Source organism: Taurulus bubalis, assembly GCF_910589615.1.
Source record: "Taurulus bubalis genome assembly, chromosome: 9".
Classification (NCBI taxonomy): domain Eukaryota; kingdom Metazoa; phylum Chordata; class Actinopteri; order Perciformes; family Cottidae; genus Taurulus; species Taurulus bubalis.
Window position 1 is genome coordinate 28,931,646 of NC_136597.1, and position 22,500 is coordinate 28,954,145.

General features: G+C 48.0%; 1 protein-coding gene across 1 annotated transcript; it reads left to right on the forward strand.

Annotated features, from left to right (window-relative positions):
- Positions 1-2,542: 2,542 nt before the first annotated feature.
- On the forward strand, positions 2,543-19,618 carry LOC306740845 (fibroblast growth factor receptor substrate 2-like). Its single transcript, XM_079223081.1, has 6 exons — positions 2,543-2,601; positions 3,286-3,377; positions 13,452-13,638; positions 13,736-13,864; positions 18,103-18,263; positions 18,349-19,618. The coding sequence occupies exons 2-6, from the start codon at positions 3,312-3,314 to the stop codon at positions 19,375-19,377; spliced, it is 1,572 nt and encodes a 523-aa protein (XP_079079207.1). The 5' UTR covers positions 2,543-2,601; positions 3,286-3,311; the 3' UTR covers positions 19,378-19,618.
- The last annotated feature ends 2,882 nt before the right edge of the window (positions 19,619-22,500 follow it).

The window sequence follows — 22,500 nt, forward strand, 5'->3', positions numbered from 1 at the left end:
TAGTATCCTCTAGTATCATTTTAATATCCTTTAGTATCCTCTAGTATCATTTTAATATCCTTTAGTATCATTTTAATATCCTTTAGTATCCTCTAGTATCATTTTAATATCCTTTAGTATCCTCTAATATCATGTTAATATCCTTTAGTATCCTCTAATATCATGTTAATATCATTTAATACCCATTTAGTATCCTCTAATATCATTTTAATATCCTCTAATACCCTTTAGTAGCCTTTAATACCCCTTTAGTATCCTCTAATATCATTGCAATGCCATTTAGTAGCCTTTTATTCTGTGCAGTATGGAACTACTTAATGGACCTTTTAATATCACTTAATACCCCGTAGTACCCTTTTAATAACCCTTTAATACCATTTAGTACCCTTTAGTATCCTCTAATAAATTACACTTTAATACCCTTTTAATTCCCTTTTTTACGCTTTAATTCCATAATATATATTTTAATAATATAATTGTGTACCCTGTATTACCCCTTTTAATACCCAAAACTAATATTGATAATATACTTTAATACCCTGCTAATAATAATACACTTTAAAATACCCAACTTATAATAATACCCTTTAATGCCCTTTCAAACTGGGAACACTGGGATCACACGGTGAACTGGGAGCGGATAAACATGATTATTACTCAGAACTATGCTCATCTTTTTGAACATTTTTCAGGAGACTTGAGTTCTTTATTTCCATATATATTATATATGTGTGTGTGTATGTATATATTTTATTTATATATGTATATACACTTGAGAGTGATTGAAAGAAGTAACTGCTTTGCTAATGGAGCTTCAGTGGGACTGTGCGTGATGTTCCCTGTGGGTCACCCTCACCTCACCCTCACCTCACCCTCACCTCACCCTGACCTTCACCTCACCCTCACCTCACCCTCACCTTCACCTCACCCTCACTTCACCCTGACCTTCACCTCACCCTCACCTCACCCTCACCTTCACCTCACCCTCACTTCACCCTGTCCTCACCCTCACCCTGACCTTCACCTCACCCTCACCTCACCCTCACCTTCACCTCAACCTCACTTCACCCTGTCCTCACCCTCACCTCACCCTCACCTCACCCTCACCTCACCCTGACCTTCACCTCACCCTCACTTCACCCTGACCTTCACCTCACCCTCACCTCACCCTCACCTTCACCTCACCCTCACTTCACCCTGACCTTCACCTCAACCTCACTTCACCCTGTCCTCACCCTCACCTCACCCTGACCTTCACCTCACCCTTACCTCACCCTGACTTTCACCTCAACCTCACTTCACCCTGTCCTCACCCTGACCTCACCCTCACCTCACCCTGACCTTCACCTCACCCTCACCGTCACTTCACCCTCACCTCACCCTGACCTTCACCTCACCCTCACCTCACCCTGACCTTCACCTCACCCTCACCCTCACTTCACCCTCACCTCACCCTGACCTTCACCTCACCCTGACTGTCCTCCCTGTGGGTCACCCTCACCTCACCCTGACCTTCACCTCACCCTCACCTCACCCTGACCTTCACCTCACCCTCACCCTCACTTCACCCTCACCTCACCCTGACCTTCACCTCACCCTCACCTCACCCTGACCTTCACCTCACCCTGACTGTCCTCCCTGTGGGTCACCCTCACCTCACCCTGACCTTCACCTCACCCTCACCTCACCCTGACCTTCACCTCACCCTCACCCTCACTTCACCCTCACCTCACCCTGACCTTCACCTCACCCTGACTGTCCTCCCTGTGGGTCACCCTCACCTCACCCTGACCTTCACCTCACCCTCACTTCACCCTGACCTTCACCTCACCCTCACTTCACCCTGACCTTCACCTCACCCTCACTTCACCCTGTCCTCACCCTGACCTTCACCTCACCCTCACCTCACCCTGACCTTCACCTCACCCTCACTTCACCCTGTCCTCACCCTGACCCTCACCTCACCCTCACCTCACCCTCACCCTGACTGTCCTCCCTGTGGGTCACCCTCACCTCAACCTGACCTTCACCTCACCCTCACCTCACCCTGACCTCACCCTGACCTTCACCTCACCCTCACCTCACCCTCACCTCAACCTGACCTTCACCTCACCCTCACCTCACCCTCACCTCACCCTGACCTTCACCTCACCCTCACCTCACCCTCACCTCACCCTGACCTTCACCTCACTCTGACCTTCACCTCACCCTCACTTCACCCTGTCCTCACCCTGACCTCACCCTCACCTCACCCTGACTGTCCTCCCTGTGGGTCACCCTCACCTCACCCTGACCTTCACCTCACCCTCACCTCACCCTCACCCTGACTGTCCTCCCTGTGGGTCACCCTCACCTCACCCTGACCTCACCCTCACCCTGACTGTCCTCACCCTCACCCTCACCTCACCTCACCCTCACCCTGACTGTCCTCCCTGGGGGTCACCCTCACCTCACCCTGACCTTCACCTCACCCTCACCTCACCCTGACTGTCCTCCCTGTGTGTGTCTGCAGAGCTGCTGTTCATGTTCTCAAAGCCAGCGCAGCATGAGAGGCCCCCGGGCTGGCAGGATGGAACCAGGGCTACTGGAGGCCGGATCTAGGTGAGTACCTCCCAGGACCTTGACCCGAGGTCCAGCTGGTGTCCCTCTAAGGCTGTGTGTGTGTGGTGTCCCTCTAAGGCTGTGTGTGTGTGTGTGGTGTCCCTCTAAGGCTGTGTGTGTGTGTGGTGTCCCTCTAAGGCTGTGTGTGTGTGTGGTGTCCCTCTAAGGCTGTGTGTGTGTGGTGTCCCTCTAAGGCTGTGTGTGTGTGTGTGGTGTCCCTCTAAGGCTGTGTGTGTGTGTGGTGTCCCTCTAAGGCTGTGTGTGTGTGGTGTCCCTCTAAGGCTGTGTGTGTGTGTGGTGTCCCTCTAAGGCTGTGTGTGTGTGGGGTGTCCCTCTAAGGCTGTGTGTGTGTGGTGTCCCTCTAAGGCTGTGTGTGTGTGTGTGGTGTCCCTCTAAGGCTGTGTGTGTGTGGTGTCCCTCTAAGGCTGTGTGTGTGTGTGGTGTCCCTCTAAGGCTGTGTGTGTGTGTGTGTGTATGTGTGGTGTACCTCTAAGGCTGTGTGTGTGTGTGTGTGTGTGTGTGTGTATGTGTGGTGTCCCTCTAAGGCTGTGTGTGTGTGTGTGTATGTGTGGTGTCCCTCTAAGGCTGTGTGTGTGTGTGTTTGTGTGTGGTGTCTCTCTAAGGCTGTGTGTGTGTGTGTGTGTGGTGTCCCTCTAAGGCTGTGTGTGTGTGCCTCTGTTGCAGACATCAGATGGTGCTCTGAAGAAGCCATGGGTAGCTGCTTAAGCTGTCCACAGAAAGACTCAGTTCCAGATAATCATCACAGTAAATTCAAGGTGAGTTTGTCTCCATCAGTCAGTCAGGACACCTGCAGAGACCTGGAGGGTTAGACCTAGACCACGCTGTGACGTCTGGAGATGTTTGTGTTCCTGTCTCTGACTGTCTTGTTGTTGTGTTCCTGTCTCTGACTGTCTTGTTGTTGTTGTTGTTTTGTTCCTGTCTCTGACTGTCTTGTTGTTGTGTTCCTGTCTCTGACTGTCTTGTTGTTGTGTTCCTGTCTCTGACTGTCTTGTTGTTGTGTTCCTGTCTCTGACTGTCTTGTTGTTGTGTTCCTGTCTCTGACTGTCTTGTTGTTGTTGTTGTTGTTGTTCCTGTCTCTGACTGTCTTGTTGTTGTGTTCCTGTCTCTGACTGTCTTGTTGTTGTTGTGTTCCTGTCTCTGACTGTCTTGTTGTTGTGTTCCTGTCTCTGACTGTCTTGTTGTTGTGTTCCTGTCTCTGACTGTCTTGTTGTTGTTGTTGTTTTGTTCCTGTCTCTGACTGTCTTGTTGTTGTGTTCCTGTCTCTGACTGTCTTGTTGTTGTTGTTGTTTTGTTCCTGTCTCTGACTGTCTTGTTGTTGTGTTCCTGTCTCTGGCTGTCTTGTTGTTGTTGTGTTCCTGTCTCTGACTGTCTTGTTGTTGTGTTCCTGTCTCTGACTGTCTTGTTGTTGTTGTGTTCCTGTCTCTGACTGTCTTGTTGTTGTTGTGTTCCTGTCTCTGACTGTCTTGTTGTTGTTGTTGTGTTCCTGTCTCTGACTGTCTTGTTGTTGTTGTTGTGTTCCTGTCTCTGACTGTCTTGTTGTTGTTGTTGTGTTCCTGTCTCTGACTGTCTTGTTGTTGTGTTCCTGTCTCTGGCTGTCTTGTTGTTGTTGTTGTTGCGTTCCTGTCTCTGGCTGTCTTGTTGTTGTGTTCCTGTCTCTGACTGTCTTGTTGTTGTTGTTTTGTTCCTGTCTCTGGCTGTCTTGTTGTTGTGTTCCTGTCTCTGGCTGTCTTGTTGTTGTTGTTTTGTTCCTGTCTCTGGCTGTCTTGTTGTTGTGTTCCTGTCTCTGACTGTCTTGTTGTTGTTGTGTTCCTGTCTCTGACTGTCTTGTTGTTGTTGTTGTGTTCCTGTCTCTGACTGTCTTGTTGTTGTTGTTGTTGTGTTCCTGTCTCTGACTGTCTTGTTGTTGTGTTCCTGTCTCTGGCTGTCTTGTTGTTGTTCTGTTCCTGTCTCTGACTGTCTTGTTGTTGTTGTTTTGTTCCTGTCTCTGGCTGTCTTGTTGTTGTGTTCCTGTCTCTGGCTGTCTTGTTGTTGTTCTGTTCCTGTCTCTGACTGTCTTGTTGTTGTTCCTGTCTCTGACTGTCTTGTTGTTGTGTTCCTGTCTCTGACTGTCTTGTTGTTGTTCCTGTCTCTGACTGTCTTGTTGTTGTTGTTGTTGTTCCTGTCTCTGGCTGTCTTGTTGTTGTTCCTGTCTCTGACTGTCTTGTTGTTGTTGTTGTTCCTGTCTCTGACTGTCTTGTTGTTGTTCCTGTCTCTGACTGTCTTGTTGTTGTGTTCCTGTCTCTGACTGTCTTGTTGTTGTGTTCCTGTCTCTGACTGTCTTGTTGTTGTGTTCCTGTCTCTGACTGTCTTGTTGTTGTGTTCCTGTCTCTGGCTGTCTTGTTGTTGTTGTGTTCCTGTCTCTGGCTGTCTTGTTGTTGTTGTGTTCCTGTCTCTGACTGTCTTGTTGTTTTGTTCCTGTCTCTGACTGTCTTGTTGTTTTGTTCCTGTCTCTGGCTGTCTTGTTGTTGTGTTCCTGTCTCTGACTGTCTTGTTGTTGTGTTCCTGTCTCTGACTGTCTTGTTGTTTTGTTCCTGTCTCTGGCTGTCTTGTTGTTGTGTTCCTGTCTCTGGCTGTCTTGTTGTTGTGTTCCTGTCTCTGACTGTCTTGTTGTTGTGTTCCTGTCTCTGGCTGTCTTGTTGTTGTTCTGTTCCTGTCTCTGGCTGTCTTGTTGTTGTGTTCCTGTCTCTGGCTGTCTTGTTGTTGTGTTCCTGTCTCTGGCTGTCTTGTTGTTGTGTTCCTGTCTCTGACTGTCTTGTTGTTGTTCCTGTCTCTGACTGTCTTGTTGTTGTTGTTGTTCCTGTCTCTGACTGTCTTGTTGTTGTGTTCCTGTCTCTGACTGTCTTGTTGTTGTTGTGTTCCTGTCTCTGACTGTCTTGTTGTTGTTGTGTTCCTGTCTCTGACTGTCTTGTTGTTGTGTTCCTGTCTCTGGCTGTCTTGTTGTTGTGTTCCTGTCTCTGACTGTCTTGTTGTTGTTGTGTTCCTGTCTCTGACTGTCTTGTTGTTGTTGTGTTCCTGTCTCTGACTGTCTTGTTGTTGTTGTTGTTGTGTTCCTGTCTCTGGCTGTCTTGTTGTTGTGTTCCTGTCTCTGACTGTCTTGTTGTTGTTGTTGTTTTGTTCCTGTCTCTGGCTGTCTTGTTGTTGTGTTCCTGTCTCTGACTGTCTTGTTGTTGTTGTGTTCCTGTCTCTGACTGTCTTGTTGTTGTGTTCCTGTCTCTGGCTGTCTTGTTGTTGTTGTGTTCCTGTCTCTGACTGTCTTGTTGTTGTTCCTGTCTCTGACTGTCTTGTTGTTGTGTTCCTGTCTCTGACTGTGTTGTTGTTGTGTTCCTGTCTCTGGCTGTCTTGTTGTTGTGTTCCTGTCTCTGGCTGTCTTGTTGTTGTGTTCCTGTCTCTGGCTGTCTTGTTGTTGTGTTCCTGTCTCTGGCTGTCTTGTTGTTGTGTTCCTGTCTCTGGCTGTCTTGTTGTTGTTGTTGTTGTTTTGTTCCTGTCTCTGACTGTGTTGTTGTTGTGTTCCTGTCTCTGGCTGTCTTGTTGTTGTTGTTGTTGTTGTTGTGTTCCTGTCTCTGACTGTGTTGTTGTTGTGTTCCTGTCTCTGGCTGTCTTGTTGTTGTTGTTGTTGTGTTCCTGTCTCTGGCTGTCTTGTTGTTGTGTTCCTGTCTCTGGCTGTCTTGTTGTTGTTGTTGTGTTCCTGTCTCTGGCTGTCTTGTTGTTGTGTTCCTGTCTCTGACTGTCTTGTTGTTGTTGTTGTTGTTTTGTTCCTGTCTCTGGCTGTCTTGTTGTTGTGTTCCTGTCTCTGACTGTCTTGTTGTTGTTGTGTTCCTGTCTCTGACTGTCTTGTTGTTGTGTTCCTGTCTCTGACTGTCTTGTTGTTGTGTTCCTGTCTCTGGCTGTCTTGTTGTTGTTGTTGTTGTTGTGTTCCTGTCTCTGGCTGTCTTGTTGTTGTGTTCCTGTCTCTGACTGTCTTGTTGTTGTTGTTGTTCCTGTCTCTGGCTGTCTTGTTGTTGTGTTCCTGTCTCTGACTGTCTTGTTGTTGTTGTTGTTCCTGTCTCTGGCTGTCTTGTTGTTGTGTTCCTGTCTCTGACTGTCTTGTTGTTGTTGTGTTCCTGTCTCTGGCTGTCTTGTTGTTGTGTTCCTGTCTCTGACTGTCTTGTTGTTGTTGTTGTTGTTGTTCCTGTCTCTGGCTGTCTTGTTGTTGTGTTCCTGTCTCTGACTGTCTTGTTGTTGTTGTGTTCCTGTCTCTGACTGTCTTGTTGTTGTGTTCCTGTCTCTGACTGTCTTGTTGTTGTTGTGTTCCTGTCTCTGACTGTCTTGTTGTTGTTGTTGTTGTGTTCCTGTCTCTGACTGTCTTGTTGTTGTTGTTGTGTTCCTGTCTCTGGCTGTCTTGTTGTTGTTGTTGTGTTCCTGTCTCTGGCTGTCTTGTTGTTGTGTTCCTGTCTCTGGCTGTCTTGTTGTTGTGTTCCTGTCTCTGGCTGTCTTGTTGTTGTTGTTGTGTTCCTGTCTCTGACTGTCTTGTTGTTGTTGTTGTGTTCCTGTCTCTGACTGTCTTGTTGTTGTTGTTGTGTTCCTGTCTCTGACTGTCTTGTTGTTGTTGTTGTGTTCCTGTCTTTGACTGTCTTGTTGTTGTTGTGTTCCTGTCTCTGACTGTCTTGTTGTTGTTGTTGTGTTCCTGTCTCTGACTGTCTTGTTGTTGTTGTTGTGTTCCTGTCTCTGGCTGTCTTGTTGTTGTGTTCCTGTCTCTGGCTGTCTTGTTGTTGTCGTTGTTGTTGTTGCGTTCCTGTCTCTGGCTGTCTTGTTGTTGTGTTCCTGTCTCTGGCTGTCTTGTTGTTGTTGTTGTTGTTGCGTTCCTGTCTCTGGCTGTCTTGTTGTTGTGTTCCTGTCTCTGACTGTCTTGTTGTTGTTGTTTTGTTCCTGTCTCTGGCTGTCTTGTTGTTGTGTTCCTGTCTCTGACTGTCTTGTTGTTGTTGTGTTCCTGTCTCTGGCTGTCTTGTTGTTGTTGTTGTGTTCCTGTCTCTGGCTGTCTTGTTGTTGTGTTCCTGTCTCTGACTGTCTTGTTGTTGTTGTGTTCCTGTCTCTGGCTGTCTTGTTGTTGTTGTGTTCCTGTCTCTGGCTGTCTTGTTGTTGTGTTCCTGTCTCTGACTGTCTTGTTGTTGTTGTGTTCCTGTCTCTGGCTGTCTTGTTGTTGTTGTGTTCCTGTCTCTGACTGTCTTGTTGTTGTTGTGTTCCTGTCTCTGGCTGTCTTGTTGTTGTTGTTGTGTTCCTGTCTCTGGCTGTCTTGTTGTTGTGTTCCTGTCTCTGGCTGTCTTGTTGTTGTTGTGTTCCTGTCTCTGACTGTCTTGTTGTTGTTGTGTTCCTGTCTCTGGCTGTCTTGTTGTTGTTGTGTTCCTGTCTCTGGCTGTCTTGTTGTTGTGTTCCTGTCTCTGACTGTCTTGTTGTTGTTGTGTTCCTGTCTCTGGCTGTCTTGTTGTTGTTGTTGTGTTCCTGTCTCTGGCTGTCTTGTTGTTGTGTTCCTGTCTCTGGCTGTCTTGTTGTTGTGTTCCTGTCTCTGACTGTCTTGTTGTTGTTGTTTTGTTCCTGTCTCTGGCTGTCTTGTTGTTGTTGTGTTCCTGTCTCTGGCTGTCTTGTTGTTGTTGTGTTCCTGTCTCTGGCTGTCTTGTTGTTGTTCTTGTGTTCCTGTCTCTGACTGTCTTGTTGTTGTTGTTGTGTTCCTGTCTCTGGCTGTCTTGTTGTTGTGTTCCTGTCTCTGGCTGTCTTGTTGTTGTTGTGTTCCTGTCTCTGACTGTCTTGTTGTTGTGTTCCTGTCTCTGGCTGTCTTGTTGTTGTGTTCCTGTCTCTGACTGTCTTGTTGTTGTTGTTTTGTTCCTGTCTCTGACTGTCTTGTTGTTGTTGTTGTGTTCCTGTCTCTGACTGTCTTGTTGTTGTTGTTGTGTTCCTGTCTCTGACTGTCTTGTTGTTGTTGTTGTGTTCCTGTCTCTGACTGTCTTGTTGTTGTTGTTGTGTTCCTGTCTCTGGCTGTCTTGTTGTTGTGTTCCTGTCTCTGGCTGTCTTGTTGTTGTTGTGTTCCTGTCTCTGACTGTCTTGTTGTTGTGTTCCTGTCTCTGGCTGTCTTGTTGTTGTGTTCCTGTCTCTGACTGTCTTGTTGTTTTGTTCCTGTCTCTGGCTGTCTTGTTGTTGTTGTGTTCCTGTCTCTGGCTGTCTTGTTGTTGTTGTGTTCCTGTCTCTGACTGTCTTGTTGTTGTTGTTGTGTTCCTGTCTCTGACTGTCTTGTTGTTGTTGTTGTGTTCCTGTCTCTGGCTGTCTTGTTGTTGTGTTCCTGTCTCTGACTGTCTTGTTGTTGTTGTTTTGTTCCTGTCTCTGGCTGTCTTGTTGTTGTGTTCCTGTCTCTGACTGTCTTGTTGTTGTTGTGTTCCTGTCTCTGACTGTCTTGTTGTTGTGTTCCTGTCTCTGACTGTCTTGTTGTTGTTTTGTTCCTGTCTCTGGCTGTCTTGTTGTTGTGTTCCTGTCTCTGACTGTCTTGTTGTTGTTGTGTTCCTGTCTCTGGCTGTCTTGTTGTTGTGTTCCTGTCTCTGGCTGTCTTGTTGTTGTTCTGTTCCTGTCTCTGGCTGTCTTGTTGTTGTTGTGTTCCTGTCTCTGACTGTCTTGTTGTTGTTCCTGTCTCTGACTGTCTTGTTGTTGTGTTCCTGTCTCTGACTGTCTTGTTGTTGTGTTCCTGTCTCTGACTGTCTTGTTGTTGTGTTCCTGTCTCTGACTGTCTTGTTGTTGTGTTCCTGTCTCTGACTGTCTTGTTGTTGTGTTCCTGTCTCTGACTGTCTTGTTGTTGTTGTGTTCCTGTCTCTGACTGTCTTGTTGTTGTGTTCCTGTCTCTGACTGTCTTGTTGTTGTTGTGTTCCTGTCTCTGACTGTCTTGTTGTTGTGTTCCTATCTCTGACTGTCTTGTTGTTGTTGTGTTCCTGTCTCTGACTGTCTTGTTGTTGTGTTCCTGTCTCTGACTGTCTTGTTGTTGTGTTCCTGTCTCTGACTGTCTTGTTGTTGTGTCCCTGTCTCTGACTGTCTTGTTGTTGTGTTCCTGTCTCTGACTGTCTTGTTGTTGTGTTCCTGTCTCTGACTGTCTTGTTGTTGTGTTCCTGTCTCTGACTGTCTTGTTGTTGTTGTGTTCCTGTCTCTGGCTGTCTTGTTGTTGTTGTGTTCCTGTCTCTGGCTGTCTTGTTGTTGTTGTGTTCCTGTCTCTGACTGTCTTGTTGTTGTTGTGTTCCTGTCTCTGACTGTCTTGTTGTTGTGTTCCTGTCTCTGTCTGTCTTGTTGTTGTTGTGTTCCTGTCTCTGGCTGTCTTGTTGTTGTTGTTGTGTTCCTGTCTCTGACTGTCTTCTTGTTGTTGTTGTTGTGTTCCTGTCTCTGGCTGTCTTGTTGTTGTGTTCCTGTCTCTGACTGTCTTGTTGTTGTTGTTTTGTTCCTGTCTCTGGCTGTCTTGTTGTTGTGTTCCTGTCTCTGACTGTCTTGTTGTTGTTGTGTTCCTGTCTCTGGCTGTCTTGTTGTTGTGTTCCTGTCTCTGGCTGTCTTGTTGTTGTTCTGTTCCTGTCTCTGGCTGTCTTGTTGTTGTTGTGTTCCTGTCTCTGACTGTCTTGTTGTTGTTCCTGTCTCTGACTGTCTTGTTGTTGTGTTCCTGTCTCTGACTGTCTTGTTGTTGTGTTCCTGTCTCTGACTGTCTTGTTGTTGTGTTCCTGTCTCTGACTGTCTTGTTGTTGTGTTCCTGTCTCTGACTGTCTTGTTGTTGTGTTCCTGTCTCTGACTGTCTTGTTGTTGTTGTGTTCCTGTCTCTGACTGTCTTGTTGTTGTGTTCCTGTCTCTGACTGTCTTGTTGTTGTTCCTGTCTCTGACTGTCTTGTTGTTGTGTTCCTATCTCTGACTGTCTTGTTGTTGTGTTCCTGTCTCTGACTGTCTTGTTGTTGTTCCTGTCTCTGACTGTCTTGTTGTTGTGTTCCTATCTCTGACTGTCTTGTTGTTGTTCCTGTCTCTGACTGTCTTGTTGTTGTGTTCCTGTCTCTGGCTGTCTTGTTGTTGTTGTTGCTGTTGTGTTCCTGTCTCTGGCTGTCTTGTTGTTGTTCTGTTCCTGTCTCTGGCTGTCTTGTTGTTGTTCTGTTCCTGTCTCTGACTGTCTTGTTGTTGTTCTGTTCCTGTCTCTGGCTGTCTTGTTGTTGTTGTGTTCCTGTCTCTGACTGTCTTGTTGTTGTTCCTGTCTCTGACTGTCTTGTTGTTGTGTTCCTGTCTCTGACTGTCTTGTTGTTGTGTTCCTGTCTCTGACTGTCTTGTTGTTGTGTGCCTGTCTCTGACTGTCTTGTTGTTGTGTTCCTGTCTCTGACTGTCTTGTTGTTGTGTTCCTGTCTCTGACTGTCTTGTTGTTGTGTTCCTGTCTCTGACTGTCTTGTTGTTGTTGTGTTCCTGTCTCTGGCTGTCTTGTTGTTGTTGTGTTCCTGTCTCTGGCTGTCTTGTTGTTGTTGTGTTCCTGTCTCTGGCTGTCTTGTTGTTGTTGTGTTCCTGTCTCTGACTGTCTTGTTGTTGTGTTCCTGTCTCTGTCTGTCTTGTTGTTGTTGTGTTCCTGTCTCTGACTGTCTTGTTGTTGTGTTCCTGTCTCTGACTGTCTTGTTGTTGTGTTCCTGTCTCTGACTGTCTTGTTGTTGTGTTCCTGTCTCTGACTGTCTTGTTGTTGTTGTGTTCCTGTCTCTGGCTGTCTTGTTGTTGTTGTGTTCCTGTCTCTGACTGTCTTGTTGTTGTTGTGTTCCTGTCTCTGTCTGTCTTGTTGTTGTTGTGTTCCTGTCTCTGGCTGTCTTGTTGTTGTTGTGTTCCTGTCTCTGACTGTCTTGTTGTTGTTGTTGTGTTCCTGTCTCTGACTGTCTTGTTGTTGTTGTTGTGTTCCTGTCTCTGGCTGTCTTGTTGTTGTGTTCCTGTCTCTGGCTGTCTTGTTGTTGTTGTGTTCCTGTCTCTGGCTGTCTTGTTGTTGTTGTTTTGTTCCTGTCTCTGGCTGTCTTGTTGTTGTGTTCCTGTCTCTGACTGTCTTGTTGTTGTTGTGTTCCTGTCTCTGGCTGTCTTGTTGTTGTGTTCCTGTCTCTGGCTGTCTTGTTGTTGTTCTGTTCCTGTCTCTGGCTGTCTTGTTGTTGTTGTGTTCCTGTCTCTGACTGTCTTGTTGTTGTTCCTGTCTCTGACTGTCTTGTTGTTGTGTTCCTGTCTCTGACTGTCTTGTTGTTGTGTTCCTGTCTCTGACTGTCTTGTTGTTGTGTTCCTGTCTCTGACTGTCTTGTTGTTGTGTTCCTGTCTCTGACTGTCTTGTTGTTGTGTTCCTGTCTCTGACTGTCTTGTTGTTGTTGTGTTCCTGTCTCTGACTGTCTTGTTGTTGTGTTCCTGTCTCTGACTGTCTTGTTGTTGTTGTGTTCCTGTCTCTGACTGTCTTGTTGTTGTGTTCCTGTCTCTGACTGTCTTGTTGTTGTTCCTGTCTCTGACTGTCTTGTTGTTGTGTTCCTATCTCTGACTGTCTTGTTGTTGTTCCTGTCTCTGACTGTCTTGTTGTTGTGTTCCTGTCTCTGGCTGTCTTGTTGTTGTTGTTGTTGTGTTCCTGTCTCTGGCTGTCTTGTTGTTGTTGTGTTCCTGTCTCTGACTGTCTGGTTGTTGTTGTTTTCCTTTCTGACTGTCTTGTTGTTGTTGTTGTGTTCCTGTCTCTGACTGTCTTGTTGTTGTTGTTGTGTTCCTGTCTCTGACTGTCTTGTTGTTGTGTTCCTGTCTCCGACTGTCTTGTTGTTGTTGTGTTCCTGTCTCCGACTGTCTTGTTGTTGTTCCTGTCTCTGACTGTCTTGTTGTTGTTGTGTTCCTGTCTCTGACTGTCTTGTTGTTGTTGTGTTCCTGTCTCTGACTGTCTTGTTGTTGTTGTGTTCCTGTCTCTGACTGTCTTGTTGTTGTTGTGTTCCTGTCTCTGACTGTCTTGTTGTTGTTGTGTTCCTGTCTCTGGCTGTCTTGTTGTGTTCCTGTCTCTGACTGTCTTGTTGTTGTTGTGTTCCTGTCTCTGACTGTCTTGTTGTTGTTGTGTTCCTGTCTCCGACTGTCTTGTTGTTGTTCCTGTCTCTGACTGTCTTGTTGTTGTTGTGTTCCTGTCTCTGACTGTCTTGTTGTTGTTGTGTTCCTGTCTCTGGCTGTCTTGTTGTTGTTCCTGTCTCCGACTGTCTTGTTGTGTTCCTGTCTCTGACTGTCTTGTTGTTGTGTTCCTGTCTCTGACTGTCTTGTTGTTGTTCCTGTCTCTGACTGTCTTGTTGTTGTTTTGTTCCTGTCTCTGACTGTCTTGTTGTTTTGTTCCTGTCTCTGACTGTCTTGTTGTTGTTCCTGTCTCTGACTGTCTTGTTGTTGTGTTCCTATCTCTGACTGTCTTGTTGTTGTTCCTGTCTCTGACTGTCTTGTTGTTGTTGTGTTCCTGTCTCTGACTGTCTTGTTGTTGTTGTGTTCCTGTTTCTGACTGTCTTGTTGTTGTTGTGTTCCTGTCTGACTGTCTTGTTGTTGTTGTGTTCCTGTCTGACTGTCTTGTTGTTGTTGTGTTCCTGTCTCTGACTGTCTTGTTGTTGTTGTGTTCCTGTCTCTGACTGTCTTGTTGTTGTTGTGTTCCTGTCTCTGACTGTCTTGTTGTTGTTGTGTTCCTGTCTCTGACTGTCTTGTTGTTGTTGTGTTCCTGTCTCTGACTGTCTGGTTGTTGTTGTTTTCCTTTCTGACTGTCTTGTTGTTGTTGTGTTCCTTTCTGACTGTCTTGTTGTTGTTTACTCCAGGTGATCAACGTGGATGACGATGGTAATGAACTGGGTTCAGGTGTGATGGAGTTGACGGATGCTGAACTCGTCCTCCACACCCATCGCCGTGACGACGTCAGGTGGCCTTACCTGTGCTTACGGCGCTATGGTTACGACTCCAACCTGTTCTCCTTCGAGAGCGGCCGGCGCTGCCAGACGGGCCAAGGTGTGTGTGTGTGTGTGTGTGTGTGTGTGTGTGTGTGTGTGTGTGTGGGGATGAGTTTCCTCTGTAGGGTGTTTGATGAGTGTTTTTATCATTTCAGGTATTTTTGCCTTCAAGTGTTGTCGAGCTGAAGAGATCTTCAACATGCTGCAGGAGGTGATGCACAGCCACAGCATCAGTGTGGTGGAGGAGGCGGTGGAGCCACAGCAGCAGACACACACACCAGCAGGTACACACACACGTTTCCCCTAGGTTTACAGCTTCACTTAAAGCAGTGGTTTTCCAGTGTTCTGCAAATAACATCATGTTGTGACTCCATCTGTGCTTTTATAAATTGAATAAAAACAATTACAATCACTTTCAAGTAAACCAGATCGCTCCATCAGACCTAAAAAAAAAAAAAAGCAATTGTAGAAAACAATAAGCTAATTATTTTTTTGCAAAACAGAATGACTGAGATGGGAGCACCAGGTTGTATTAGTATTAGAGGCTGCAGTGAGCTGCTCTCTCTACACTTCTTTATAAACGGGGTTGTAGATTTGATACGGCTCTCAACAAGGTGTAGACCAGTTCTACAGGAAAGAGAACCTTACATGACTTCTGTTGTGATCTGGTGCTGGGCGCCCCCTGATATAATAGTAGGGGAAACACTGTGCCCCCTGATATAATAGTAGGGGAAACACTCTGCCCCCTGATATAATAGTAGGGGAAACACTCTGCCCCCTGATATAATTGTAGAGGAAACACTCTGCCCCCTGATATAATAGTAGGGGAAACACTCTGCCCCCTGATATAATAGTAGGGGAAACACTCTGCCCCCTGATATAATAGTAGAGGAAACACTCTGCCCCCTGATATAATAGTAGGGGAAACACTCTGCCCCCTGATATAATAGTAGGGGAAACACTGTGCCCCCTGATATAAGAGTAGAGGAAACACTCTGCCCCCTGATATAATAGTAGGGGAAACACTCTGCCCCCTGATATAATAGTAGGGGAAACACTCTGCCCCCTGATATAATAGTAGAGGAAACACTCTGCCCCCTGATATAATAGTAGGGGAAACACTCTGCCCCCTGATATAATAGTAGGGGAAACACTCTGCCCCCTGATATAATAGTAGAGGAAACACTCTGCCCCCTGATATAATAGTAGGGGAAACACTCTGCCCCCTGATATAATAGTAGGGGAAACACTCTGCCCCCTGATATAATAGTAGGGGAAACACTGTGCCCCCTGATATAATTGTAGGGGAAACACTGCGCACCCCCTGATATAATAGTAGGGGAAACACTGCGCACCCCCTGATATAATTGTAGGGGGAACACTGCGCACCCCCTGATATAATAGTAGGGGAAACACTGCGCACCCCCTGATATAATAGTAGGGGAAACACTGCGCCCCCTGATATAATTGTAGGGGAAACACTGCGCGCCCCCTGATATAATAGGAGGAGAAACACTGCACACGCACACACACATGAAATAAAAAAGTCCAACAACTGAGAAGTAGTTTCAAAAAGACTCAAATTATGTAACTTTACTGAGAATACTCAGTGATTAATCTATGGAACATTCAGTGTCTTCAGGAGCGGCTCCAATAACTCTAAATCAGGGGTGTCAAACGTACAGCCCGTGGGCCAGAACCGGCCCGCCAGGTGGTTCAGTCTGGCCCGCGGCATACATTATAGAATTATTGAAAAAAAATAAGAATAAACTTAATTTTCTTTAAAATCTGCAGTTCCTATATTGTCCGCTAGAGGCGCTGTGTTTTAGTCAGTTTTATCGCTTTACCCGCTTTTTCTGTTGACCCTGGCACCCTCCTCAGTGAAATGTCTTTGTCAAAAAAGAGAAAAGTGGACACAGTGTCGGATTTTTCAAGAAAAATGGACCTCTTCCTATATGTTTACGGAGGTGAATGGGAAACCCGTGTACCTGGTGTGCATGCAGCAAGTTTCGGTGCTTAAGGAATACAATATTCGGCGCCACTATGAAACTCAGCATGGTGAAAAATACAACAGCTTGCAAGGAGAACTGAGAAAACAAAAGGTAAATGAATTGTTGGCGGTCTGAGGAAACAGCAATCTGTTTTCACCCGGAGCCGAGAGGTCAGTGATGCTGCGGTGAAAGCCAGCTACGTAATTGCTAGCCAAATAGCATTAGCCTCAAAGCCATACTGTGAGGGGGAGTTCGTCAAAAACTGTATGCTGAAGGCTGCCGAAATTGTGCGTCCTGAGAAGCGACAAGCTTTTGCCAATATTAGCTTGACGAGAAATACCGTGGCAGACAGGATTTCGGAACTATCAGCAGATTTGGACAGCCAACTAAAACGCAAATTGGATTAATTTCTGGCATTTTCTGTTGCAATTGATGAGAGTACTGATATTATGGCCATATTCATTCGTGGAGTTGACGAAACTTTGACCGTCACAGAGGAGTTTCTCGAGTTGGTTCCTATGAGCGACACCACAACAGCCGAGGACATTTTCCGCTCCGTCGTTGGAGCGCTGGACGGAGTCGGGGCGGACTGGTCCCGCGCCGTAAGCCTGGCTGCTGATGGTGCGCCGTCAATGATCGGGGAAAAGGCAGGCTTTGTGACAAAGTTCAGAGAGAAAGTACAAGCCGCAAATGGAGGGGGTGAGTTTTGGACATTTCATTGCATTTTGCATCAGGAGGCGTTATGTTGCAAGGCGTTAAAAATGGATCACGTCATGGAAGTGGTTGTCCGAACTGTTCATTTCATCCGAGCCAGAGGTCTCAATCATCGTCAGTTTGACAGCCTTCTCAGTGACTGTAGCATCACCCACGGTCTGCCACACCACACTGAAGTAAGACGGTTAAGCAGAGGTGCTGTGCTGAAGCGCTTCTACGATCTACGTGGGGAAATCGGACAATTCATGGAGAAAAAAGGAAAACCTGTTAAGGAATTACAGTGCCCACTTTGGCTGCAGGACCTTGCATTTATGGTTGATATTACAGAGCACTGAATAATCTGAACAAAATGTTGCAAGGACGCAAAAAAATTGTAACACAGTATTATGACAGCATATGTGCATTCAAGTTAAAGCTCCAGTTATGGGAGACGCAGATGGCAAGCGGTGACCCTGCTCATTTTCCCTGTCTTAGAGATGTGTGCGCAGCAAGCGGTAATCCTGACGTGAAACAGTACAAAGACAAGAGTTCAGGGTTGCTGAGGGAGTTTGAGAAACGATTTCAGGTCTTTAGCGAACTCGAGACAGAATTGGCAGTTTTTCGCTCACCATTCACAGCCAGAGCTTCTGATGTGCCCGTTGACATGCAACTGGAAATCATTGATCTGCAGTGTGATGTAGAATTGAAGGACACATTTGCTTCTGTGGGCTTGGACACATTTTACAAGTATCTACAACCAGGCTATCCTAAATTGACAGCACTGGCTGCAAAAATGTTGTCCATGTTTGGGACTACCTACCTTTGTGAGCAGGTTTTCTCAGTAATGAACATTAATAAAACGAAGCTGCGCTCAAAGCGCACACATAAGCACTTAAATGAGATTCTGAAAGTGGCTGCTACTCAGGACATGATGCCTGATATTAATGCACTTGTGCAGGCTAAAAGATGCCAAGTTTCAGGGGCAAATACTGAGCAAGACTAAATCTTATGGAATGCTCCTGTCAACATTGCACTATAAAAATGTTTCAATAAAAACAGCTGTGAATATTTGCTGTTGTAATTGCTGTGAAAGTCAGCAACAGATTTACAACAGAAGAATTTTGTTGAGTAAAAAAATATTTCTTATGCATGCCATATATGTTATGTATGTTGTATGTTTTTTACATGTATACATGTTATGCATCAACAAGGAAGGGGACACATTTACTTTATCAAATGTCTGTTTAAAACAGCTGCCACATTTCAAATGTGTGGAGTCAGTTCGTGTGTTCAGAATTGCTTCCCAGATGTGGAAAAGTATTTTAAATTATTTATAAATTTTGATGTATTTTAACATGCAGGACAGTGTTTTAGCTTCCACAAAACTGCCAATAAATGTTTAGCAACATTGTACAATCACTGTGATGAGTTTTTGTGCATAATGCACTTAAATAACTGGCTGAAAGTGTTGTTGAAATTGCACATACTTTTCTTAAAAACTCTTAGGTTGTTCATAATATATTTAGTAAAAGGACAATTCATTGCATATAAAGATTTTTATAATTTACTTCTTCTTCTTTGCACTAATACAAAGAAAAAAGTGAACTTATTGTTAGTTCTATGTAATTTTGGAATGAGTTTACTGGTCTGGCCCCCTTGAGATCCGATTAAGTTGTATGCGGCCCCCAGACCAGAATGAGTTTGACACCCCTGCTCACACACCCTGTGTGTGTGTGTGTGTGTGTGTGTGTGTGTGTGTGTGTGTGTGTGTGTGTGTGTGTGTGTGTGTGTGTGTGTGTGTGTGTGTGTGTGTGTCTGTCTCTGTCTCTGTCTCTCAGCTCTGGGCTACTCTGTGCCCACGGTACCTAACGGTGTGACCCGGATCCCGTCTGTGGGCGAGGCCCCATCTCACCCCTCCACCCGGCACCCGTCTGTGGCCAGCACCCGTCTGCCCTCCGTGGGAGAAGAGTCCACCCACCCTCTGCTGCTGGCTGATGAAGTGAGAGTTCTTCTTCCTCGTACTAATCATGATCTGATGATGATGTTGTGATCTCGTAATGACCCGGCTGTGGTCCTTCTCTCAGGTCCACACCTATGTGAACACCACGGGGCTCCTGGAGGACCGGCCCAGCCCTCTGACGGTCACCACCCCTCTGGAGAGCCCCACTTCCCCGCGGTCTCCTAGTCCTCCGACCCCCCCACCTCCTCCGAGGGTCCGAACCGAGCCGCCGGACCCGCCCCCCCAGCCGGAGCCCCAGGTGCTGCTGGAGCCTCAGGGGGTGCGCTTCGTGCTGGGGCCGACCCCGGTCCAGAGGCAGCTGATGGAGAAGAGGCAGCAGGAGGCCAAGGAGGCCGAGGAGCCTCCAGAGACTAACGGGCACCCGGAGGCCCCCGTCGAGGCCGAATCGGCGGCCCCTCTCTCGAACGGCTCCGCCCCCAACCCCTCCTCGGCTCCTCGCCGTCGCCCGCCCCCCCTCACTCCCGACCTGCAGAACGTCAACAACTCGGCCCAGCGGCGCACCGCCCTGCTGGACTACGAGAACCTGCCGGCGCTGCCGCCGGTGTGGGAGGCGAGGAAGCCGAGCTCGGAGGAGGAGGAGAGTGGCCTGAAGACGCCGGCGCTCAACGGCTACGGCCAGCATGCGCCCCACAGCCTGCTACACCCTGCCTACTCCCACCCGCTGTCCCCGAGCCACGAGGCCTCGCACAACTACGTCAACACCGAGAACGTGACCGCTCCGCTCAGCGCCCACCGGCCCGACACTGCCCGGCGCCGCACCGAGGGACCCAGCGTCTTCAACTTTGACTTCCGCCGGCCGGCACCGCCGGGGCACGCGGAGCCGCCCAAAACCCTCAACTACATCGAGGTGGAGATGGACCACAGCGCGGGGAACAAGGGCGCCTCCGATGGCAGCAACCCGCACACGCCTCGCACGCCCACCTCCCCGCTGCCGCCCACCACCCCGACACGCCGCACCGAGCTCTACGCCCTCATCGACATCGAGCGCACCGCCGCCATGTCCAACCTGCAGCGGGCGCGGCCGCGAGACGACGGCACATCAAGGAAGACGCGGCACAACAGCACGGAGCTGCCCACCAAGAGCACGGCGTGACCGGAGACGGCTACACCTGCGCAGGTTGAGGACTTCCTGGGCGGGTTGAGGACTTCCTGTGCAGGCGGACGGTCACAGGGACCTTGGTACTTAGCGGTGATGTTTACCTCCTGGTGGACGCTCATGAGACTGCATTCCTCTCCTTATATGGTACAAATCAGTATTACTGAGCAAAGCATTCCATTTAGCCTTTTATATGATTCACTATGCTGCTGTATTCAGTATCTAAGGACGACATGGTACACCACATATGTTTTTGAATATGTACAGTAGATTCTGGCACAATAAATGTCTGTTCTGTTTTTATCTGTACCTCAGCTCCTCATTGGCTTCAAGACAAAGCTCTTCTATGATTTATTATCTGAGAAACAAGTCACCGGGGCTAATATCAGTGGAGTTTCTTATATTCTGTATTCATCAGCACTCAATATGTTTTTATCTCACAATATTCTGCTTCATATTTGTTGGTGTTTCAGGAACATTTTCACCGCAATCAGAAAGCTGTTTAATGGGACCATGAAGTATAATGCTTATTGGGTTTGCCGTGCGATTTGAAACATAAGGGGCAGAGAAACTCAATGGATTTCTTTCCTCTCTGTACAGCTTCATGTGTGCCTGTGAAAGGGTATTTTAGAAAGCAGGCGAAATAGTCTCAAAAAGCCCAGCACTGTGGAAAAACTCTTATGAAAATGAATGAAATGGACACATCAACATGGACTAGAGGAGCCAGGGCTCGATCCACCGATCCTGACTTAGACAGGTATGCTAACCACTGACCCACAGTCACATCACAACACTATTCTCAATTTGTTTCCTATTTCATTTTTGACCCCGCCATTATATCATGAAGACAGACACAATATTAATAAGTTAATTGATGTATTGGTGTCACAAACATCATTCATTCAATTCAAAGCTTCACACACCAAAGCCATGGTGTCGTTATGATCACTCTGCCTGTTTTACATTTATGGTCCACTTGGTGGTGCAGTAGAGCAAATGAAGCTCCATGAAGCGTCGGCCCATGAGCGAACCAATTGGGCTCGTCCGGTCTTTGGGGGCTCGTCCGGTCTTTGGGGGCTCGTCCGATCTTTGGGGGCTCGTCCGGTCTTTGGGGGCTCGTCCGGTCTTTGGGGGCTCGTCCGGTCTTTGGGGGCTCATCTGGTCTTTGGGGGCTCGTCCGGTCTTTGGGGGCTCGTCCGGTCTTTGGGGGCTCGTCTGGTCTTTGGGGGCTCGTCCGGTCTTTGGGGGCTCGTCTGGTCTTTGGGTCTTTGGGGGCTCGTCCGGTCTTTGGGGGCTCGTCCGGTCTTTTGGTCTTTGGGGGCTCGTCTGGTCTTTTGGTCTTTGGGGGCTCGTCTGGTCTTCAAGGGCTCGTCTGGTCTTTGGGGGCTCGTCTGGTCTTCAAGGGCTCGTCTGGTCTTTGGGGGCTCGTCTGGTCTTTGGGGGCTCGTCTGGTCTTTGGGTCTTTGGGGGCTCGTCCGGTCTTTGGGGGCTCGTCCGGTCTTTTGGTCTTTGGGGGCTCGTCTGGTCTTTTGGTCTTTGGGGGCTCGTCTGGTCTTTGGGGGCTCGTCTGATCTTTGAGGGCTCGTTCAGTCTTTGGGGGCTCGTTCAGTCTTTGGGGGCTCGTTCAGTCTTTGGGGGCTCGTCTGGTCTTTGGGGGCTCGTCTGATCTTTGAGGGCTCGTTCAGTCTTTGGGGGCTCGTTCAGTCTTTGGGGGCTCGTCTGGTCTTTGGGGGCTCGTCCGGTCTTTGGGGGCTCGTCCGGTCTTTGGGGGCTCGTCCGGTCTTTTGGTCTTTGGGGGCTCGTCTGGTCTTTTGGTCTTTGGGGGCTCGTCTGGTCTTCAAGGGCTCGTCTGGTCTTTGGGGGCTCGTCTGGTCTTCAAGGGCTCGTCTGGTCTTTGGGGGCTCGTCTGGTCTTTGGGGGCTCGTCTGGTCTTTTGGTCTTTGGGGCTCGTCTGATCTTTGAGGGCTCGTTCAGTCTTTGGGGGCTCGTCTGGTCTTTGGGGGCTCGTCTGGTCTTTGGGGGCTCGTCTGGTCTTTGGGGGCTCGTCCGGTCTTTGGGGCTCGTTCGGTCTTTGGGGGCTCGTCTGGTCTTTGGGGGCTCGTCTGATCTTTGAGGGCTCGTTCAGTCTTTGGGGGCTCGTTCAGTCTTTGGGGGCTCGTTCAGTCTTTGGGGGCTCGTCTGGTCTTTGGGGGCTCGTCTGGTCTTTGGGGCTCGTTCGGTCTTTGGGGGCTCGTTCAGTCTTTGGGGGCTCGTTCAGTCTTTGGGGGCTCGTTCAGTCTTTGGGGGCTCGTCTGGTCTTTGGGGGCTCGTCTGGTCTTTGGGGGCTCGTCTGATCTTTGAGGGCTCGTTCAGTCTTTGGGGGCTCATCTGGTCTTTGGGGGCTCGTCCGGTCTTTGGGTCTTTGGGGGCTCGTCTGATCTTTGAGGGCTCGTTCAGTCTTTGGGGGCTCGTCTGGTGTTTGGGGGCTCGTCTGGTCTTTGGGGGCTCGTCCGGTCTTTGGGGGCTCGTCTGGTCTTTGGGTCTTTGGGGCTCGTCTGATCTTTGAGGGCTCGTTCAGTCTTTGGGGGCTCGTCCGGTCTTTGGGGGTTCGTCTGGTCTTTGGGTCTTTGAGGGCTCGTCCGGTCTTTGGGGCTCGTCCGGACCTTTGGGTCTTTGTGGCGCAGTTCCTTCATGCGTGTAGCAGGAAATGGACTCGGTTTGTTCGGGAGTAGTAGTATCTGATGGGATTGATAACTGGTTGCTGTTTGGGTTGGAGAACGGTCATCAATGTAGGTGGTTAAGGTCTGACACTGGTACACTGTTCACTAGTTTATAGGTTGAGGATGTGTAGCTAGTTTATGGGTTGGTAGGTACTAACGAAAACTAGGAATAGAGATCACATTACTCATGTACTAGCTGCTCTGCACTGGCTTCCCGTAAGATCAAGAATCATATTTAAAATCTTTCTCCTTACCTACAAAGCCTTAACTGGTGATGCACCATCATATCTTAAGGAGCTTATGGTACCATATTACCCCACTAGAGAGCGTGTAGTACCATATTACCCCACTAGAGACCTCTTAGTACCATATTACCCCACTAGCGAGCGTGTAGTACCATATTACCCCACTAGAGAGCGTG